At 43.6% G+C, this 6,809-nt stretch overlaps 1 protein-coding gene and 1 pseudogene across 2 annotated transcripts; both read left to right on the forward strand.

Moving 5' to 3' along the window:
* Positions 1-3,281: 3,281 nt before the first annotated feature.
* Positions 3,282-5,017, forward strand: LOC105534073 (protein FAM183B). Its single transcript, XM_011972743.1, has 2 exons — positions 3,282-4,060; positions 4,158-5,017. The coding sequence occupies exon 2, from the start codon at positions 4,365-4,367 to the stop codon at positions 4,770-4,772; it is 408 nt and encodes a 135-aa protein (XP_011828133.1). The 5' UTR covers positions 3,282-4,060; positions 4,158-4,364; the 3' UTR covers positions 4,773-5,017.
* Positions 3,340-4,119, forward strand: LOC105534448 (annotated as a pseudogene). Its single transcript, XR_001005276.1, has one exon. The product of XR_001005276.1 is annotated as an uncharacterized LOC105534448 (transcript).
* Positions 5,018-6,809: the final 1,792 nt, after the last annotated feature.

Below are 6,809 nucleotides of genomic sequence, written 5' to 3' on the forward strand. Positions count from 1 at the left end.
TTAATGTTATTTGTTATCTTAGCTCTTACATCAACAGTGAAACTGAATTCCTTTATTCAGTTCCTCCTGTTTCAAATACTCATGAGAAATATACTTCTTGATTTTATACAAAGAAGAGATGGCTGTCTGTTACCTTCATATGCAGATGACAGTCTAGCATGATGTAGAATTCATGAGTTGCATGTGTTTATTTTACTAAAGTTTGGAGCAGTGCCTCTCGTATGTTAGCCATGCATCTGAATCACCTGGAGGGCATATCAAGACACTGATTTCTGAGTTCCACCTCCAGAGAATTGAAGTTAGTATGTCTGGGATAGTGGTCCAAGATTTGGCATTCTAACAAGATCCCAGGTGATGCTAAAGCTGCCAGCCTACAGACCACATGCGAGTGGCATTCCTCTGAAACTCGCTCCATTATCTGCTAGCATTTAATGCTACTTAGAAGATGTGTGAGTTCAGTCTCAGTTTTTAAGTTTAATAGGTGACAGGAGTATTCATAAGGTTATCTTTAATCTGGTAGTTCAGCAAATTTTCCAGAATGTTGTGGCATTAGCCAGCCATTGTAAATTTTCTTCTTGATCAGATGATCGCTACCTTCCTTCATTTTAGAGAAAATTTCTTCTAAAATATTTTTAAGAATATGTTTGTTTCTGTTTCATTTGTTCTCTCCTCTATTTGAGGCAGAACCACCAAAGTATCCACATGTTGGCCTCTACTGTGGCTCCCTCGTGCATGCTGGTTCTCCCAGGTTTCATGCACCTTGGGAGAATCCCTGATGAGCCCAGTTCTCCAGATAATTGATGGACTGGCAAGAAAACTAGGCACTCTGGTAACTTTGTCCTCACATACATTTCTTTTGAATCTGTGGTCCACTTAGTGGAAAGTAACTCAGCCAGCCATGGGTCAGGCTGCTTGCAGGACCTGGGTCTCCATAATGGAAAGTCCATGTAGGCACCTGCTATTTCTTGATTCTACTACCAGTGTCATTCTGTGGTGAGGAACTGAGCTCCTTTCTTTTCTTGGCTTTCCCAGATTCTTAAGTGCTATTCTCCAAATTGAAGGGAACTTAGAAAGATCTTCAAAAATTCCCATGCTTTCTCTTCCCTCACTGCCTGCAACATGTTCTATGGAACTATATGTTGACTCTTCCTTCAACCTGTTCCAAAGTAAACAATCTATTGGCTGTTGTTTACAATCAGTGTGATATGGTTTGACTGTGTCCCCACCCAAATCTCATCTTAAATTGTGGCTCCCACAATTCCTACATGTCATGGGAGGGACCTGGTGGGAGGTAATGGAATCAAAGTTTCCTTTGCTGTTCTCATGATAGTAAGTCTCATGAGATCTGATGGTTTTATAAAGGGGAGTTCCCCTGCACATGCTGTCTTGCCTGCCACCATGTAAAATGTGCCTTTCCTCCTTCTTTGCCTTCTGCCATGATTATGAGGCCTCCCCAGCCACATAGAACTGTGAGTTTATTAAACCTCTTTTTCTTTGTAAATTATGCAGTCTCAGGTATGTCTTTATTAGCGGCATGAGAACAGACTAAAACACAGTGAAAATAGAGAACATACTTGTTTTCTGAATAGACAAAGTTTTCTGAACTACAAATTAACATTTTTGTTCATTTAGGTGATTATAAGGAAGGTGTTACTTTTTTATTTCCCAGTAAGTTTTCTTTCCTAGTTTAAAGATAACTCATAAGGAGCAAGAGATTTTCCGGTATGAAGAGAGGAATAATGCAGTGTGGTTTTCAAGGAGTCAGAAGGAGTGAGGAGACTCTATAAACCACATTCTTACTCTGAAGTACTTTAGAGTTTGAGAGAATAAGTAGTTTCTACTTGAGATAAAAAGCAATGTCCTTAAGAGAAATCCAAGTTACAATTAAAGCAAGGAAAGGCAAGGAACTGTCAATAAAGAAGCAGTCTATGGAAAAAGGGAAGTTTGCTAATCATGTAGCTGGACTTCCAAAGCATAACTGGAAGTTCTATGCAGCATGGGAGGAAAAGGGTGTTGGGCCAAGGGAGAAAATTCAGAATCTTATGGTGATACAAGCACGGGAGAGAATAGGGGACCAAAGGAGCTTATGATTCGAATGGCATTCAAAGAAACCAGGAACGTTCAGCAGAGAGGGTTGCTACTTCAGACAAAAAAGAGGGGAGGGTGCAGCAGCTCCCTTCATCATCTGATGGAGTTAGGCATCTCAGGTAGTGAGCAAGGAAGTCCAAATCTAGTCACTAGGTGCTCAGGAGTGGGCAGTCATCCTGCCAGCTTGGACCCTGTGTGTCTGGTTCCAGTGAAGATTAAGTCATCAAACCAAGGGAGCACAGGGACCAAGAGGTAAGCTGCAAAAACTACAGCTCTTCTCGAGACATCCCCTACAAGACCCTGTCCAGAGACACCGGAGGAGGCAATGGTGCTGGTCAGCGCTTTGTGCCATTTTGTGGCCTCTCCCACCTGCCCCCTCTTTTTGGTCCAAGTTCTTGTCCCGCCTGCTTACCCACCCACTGCCTGCCTATGGTCCTTCCCTCTCTGGTCTTTAGTGTCCTCACTGGTAAAATGAACATAACATCTCTAATCATGCATATTCATGTAGTGAGGTAGATAATGTGAAAGGGCTTTGAACAATGTAGCAAGGCAAAGAGAGTAAGATGCTGACTTCCCGTCTTCCCAATTCCTGCTTCAGAACTGCTCTCCTAGGCTCCAAGCCCCTGCCTCTGTTAGCCCCTTGATCAATCTTTGTCTGTGGAGAGGCAAAACTACATGGTATCCCAAGAACAGGGACCAATATTACAGCCCCATTTCTTTTCTTTGCTATTTCCCTTGATCACTCTTTTTTTTTTTTTTGAGACGGAGTCTCGCTCTGTCGCCCAGGGTGGAGTGCAGTGGCTGGATCTCAGCTCACTGCAACCTCCGCCTCCCGGGTTTACGCCATTCTCCTGCCTCAGCCTCCCGAGTAGCTGGGACTACAGGCGCCCACCACCTCGCCCGGCTAGTTTTTTGTATTTTTTAGTAGAGACGGGGTTTCACCGGGTTAGCCAGGATGGTCTCGATCTCCTGACCTAGTGATCCGCCCGTCTCAGCCTCCCAAAGTGCTGGGATTACAGGCTTGAGCCACCGTGCCCGGCCCCCTTGATCACTCTTAAACCAAGAAACTGAGATCTTTTCTCTGGTTGGTGGGGCTTCCTCACTGGAACAAAGGGGAGTATGTACATTTCATAATAGAGTTCTGTGATGAAATGTCCTAAGGAGCTACATGTACATTTCATAATAGGCATTCTGTGATGGAATATTCTGAGGGGATAAAAGCTGGAATCGGTCTCAGCACATCTCAGTTACTCATTTTGATTCGTTTGGACAAGTGAGTTACTACAGCACTTATTTGGAAAAATGACTAGAAAGCTACCTCCAATCTCTCGGCCTCAACCCCAGGCTCCATTTCTTTCTGTTCCTTCCCGCTCTCGTCTTCCAGCCCTCCTTCCCCCCGTTACTCCTCAAACTTCCTGCCCTCAGCCTCCTCTCCAGAGCCGTCCATCTTGTTCGATTTTCCGCCCTACCCGTTTGCCCAAGCTGACTGATGTCTCCCCTTCCCAGTACCCTACCTCAAGGAACTTTCTGCCCAGCTCTTCCTCTGTTACTACCAGAGCGTCTGTGTGCCACCACCCTGTTCGTCAGGCACCCCTTTCCCAGTGCCCTCCTATCTTCCCCCCTCGCCCTCCTCATAGCCCTTCCTGCTAGTTTCCTGTACTCTAGTCCCCACTCCCTATCCAGCTACCCCCCACCAGACCTGACGACTTACAAATCTCACCCTGGAGAAATGGTTTCCCTCCTACTGGGGCAATTCTCAGGAGGTTCAGAATTGCCAGGACTGTGGATTCCCAGCAACGACCTGGCAGACACGGGGAATCCAAGACCATGGCAAGCGAATATTCAGCCTGGCCTGTGCCTTTCCTCTCCTGCCTGGGCAGCCAGACTGCACAAGCGTCTGCATTTGAACTGGCTTCTCCGTGGAACTTGGTCTGTAACCACAGAGCAAACTGTAGAACCAGGAGCAGAGAAGGTAGGGGATTGAAAAGCATCGAATCTGTTCTCAAGGAGGGAGGTGATTGGCCAACGTGAGGTCCAGTTTTATGTTCATTATCTCCTGGGTTTGCCAGTTGATGGCAAGCCTTTTTCCTGGCAGTATCGAGAGGCAGTTCTAGTAAAGAGGCTGGATTCCGAGAGGCCAGAGCGGTATCATACGAACGCTGTTGCCTGGAGATGGAGTGGGGCGCTGTTGCCTAGAGACTGCAGGAGGCCCGCGGCCGAGCGAGTGGTAAGAGGACGCCAAGAGAGCGCCGGACCCACCGAGCAGCTCCAAGGCCATGGCGGGACACCCGAAAGAGAGGGTGGTCCCAGATGAGGTCCATCAGAACCAGATCTTGCGGGAGCTGTACCTCAAAGAGTTACGAACCCAGAAACTCTACACTCAGTACCACGTGAATCCCCTGCGCAAGGTTCACAGGATTACGAGGAAGCCCATGTCTTGGCATGATAACCTGGAGGAACCCGCAGACGCCAGGTTTCTGAATCTCATTCACCATGCTGCCCAGGGGCCAAGGAAGAAGTACCCGGAGGCACAAACTGAAAACCAGGAAATTGGGTGGGACTCAGAGCCCTTGGTCGACCCAGAACGCAGTGACCGTAGGATGAACCACTTCAGGGTCTACAATGACATCACTCTGTACAAAGCTAAAATGTGGAGCTTGGGAGAAGATGATCGCCACAAGTAGCATCTCAGCAATGAAGTCAGTTCCTGGATTTAATGTCCTAAATATCCACTGCCTAGAAGAGTAAATATTACTTTAACCCCCCCGTCCATAATTCATGGATAATGGCAAAAATTAGGAAGCATAAAAAAATGCGGAAGAAGGAAATAAAAATTGCCCATTATCTCACCATATGGAAGTGACTAATATTAGCATTTTAAACCATTTGTTTTTAAAATTAATAATAAATTGCATATATTTATTGTGTACAATGTGGTGTTTTGAAATATGTATACATGGTAGAATGGTTAAATTGAGTATCTCACTTATTTTGTGGTGAGAGGACTTAAAATCTATTCTTTTAGGGATTTTCAAGAATACAATACATTGTTATTAACTGTAGTCACTACAGTTAATCTTGACAGCTCTCTTGAACTTATTCCTCCAACTGAAATTTCGTATCCTTTAGCCAACATCGCCCCAATTCCTACCCCTAATCCCTGGTAATCACCATTCTAATCTCTAATTCTATGAGTTTGACTTTTTTAGATTTAGAAAATGTGGTATATTTACTTAATGGAATACAATTCGGCCTTAAGAAAGAAAGAAATCTCGTCATTTACAGCAACATGGAGGAACTTGAAGGACATTATGTTAAGTGAAATAAGCCAGGCACAGAAAGACAAATACCACATGATCTCACTTATATGGTGAATCTAAATATGCCAACATGTTTGCATACTTCTATATTTTTCTGTATATTTGAACTTATTGATCTTACATTTTGATTAATAAAAGATCGTAAGCATATATTTTCAGACAGGTGGAGAAAACGGACAGGAATATGATTCTACTTATATGGCATGAACATGTAAGATTTGATTATGCCTCTTATCCCAGTGTAATTACAAATAGTGCCTCTTTCACTCTCAAAAGTCTTAGTGGAAGCAAGTCTGAAGAAAGTTGGAGGAAAGGGTAGAGTTTTACAGGGAAGTTAAGGAAAGTTAAGATAAAGATAGTTGAGCAAAAATAGTAAACCATTATACTGTCAGTTTTGAAGCCACCAAAAGAAATTTAACTTAACATTTTAAATAATTAGTGCTAATTAATTATTTAACTTAAAATTTGGGGGCCAGGTATAGTGGCTCACGCCTGTAACCCCAGCACTTTGGGAGGCTGTGGTGGGCAGATCATGAGGTCAGGAGTTGGAGACCAGCCTGGCCAACATGATGAAACCCTGTCTTTACTAAAAATACAAAAATTAGCCAGGCGTGATGGCGTGCACCTGTAATCCCAGCTACTCAGGAGGCTGAGGCCGGGGAATCGCTTGGACCAGGAGGTGGAGGTTGCTGAGCTGAGATCATGCCACTGCCCTCCCGCCTAGGCAACAGAGTGAGACTCTGTCTCAAAAAAATAAATAAAATAAAATTTGGGAAGGAGGAGAAAAGCAGGAGGGAGAAGTGTTAAGTGAGTTAAGTTCTCATCTTGGATGTTGCCCAAACAGGAACAATGGCACCACATAGAATGCAGTTCTATGGAACTGCTCTTATGGAAACTCCATGGCCACTTCACACTATCCCTTCACACTTTTGATTTGAGGACTAGAGTCTAGTTTATACCTAGACCATAGAACCTCCACTACAGTTACTGCAGAGTATTTCTACCCACAGATTGGCTAGAACATCCCATCATCCCAAGTGCTAATATTTTTCTGAGTTTTACCTAAGCAGTGTGTTTGCTTGATAAAAACTAGGTCACATATGGGTTCTCAGTTTCAAGAGAGTCTAGGAAATGCAGGGTTTTTTTTTTTTGTTTTTTTGTTTTTTTGTTTTTAAGTTTGCTAGCTTCTGTAGTATGGGAAGGCAATAGAAGCTGTTGGAGTTTGCACTGAGTAAGCCAATTTGCAGGATTTTCCATAATCTACTGTCCTAAATAACACCTGTTGACAGTATTTTTAAAAGTAAATATTGTACATATATAAAATGAGAAAATTTATACAGTAGAGCAGGTGTAAAATAAAAGGTAAAAGCTGCTTTTTATTACCCTCTTCTATTAGTTAGT

Source organism: Mandrillus leucophaeus, unplaced genomic scaffold (assembly GCF_000951045.1).
Source record: "Mandrillus leucophaeus isolate KB7577 unplaced genomic scaffold, Mleu.le_1.0 Scaffold100, whole genome shotgun sequence".
Lineage (NCBI taxonomy): Eukaryota > Metazoa > Chordata > Mammalia > Primates > Cercopithecidae > Mandrillus > Mandrillus leucophaeus.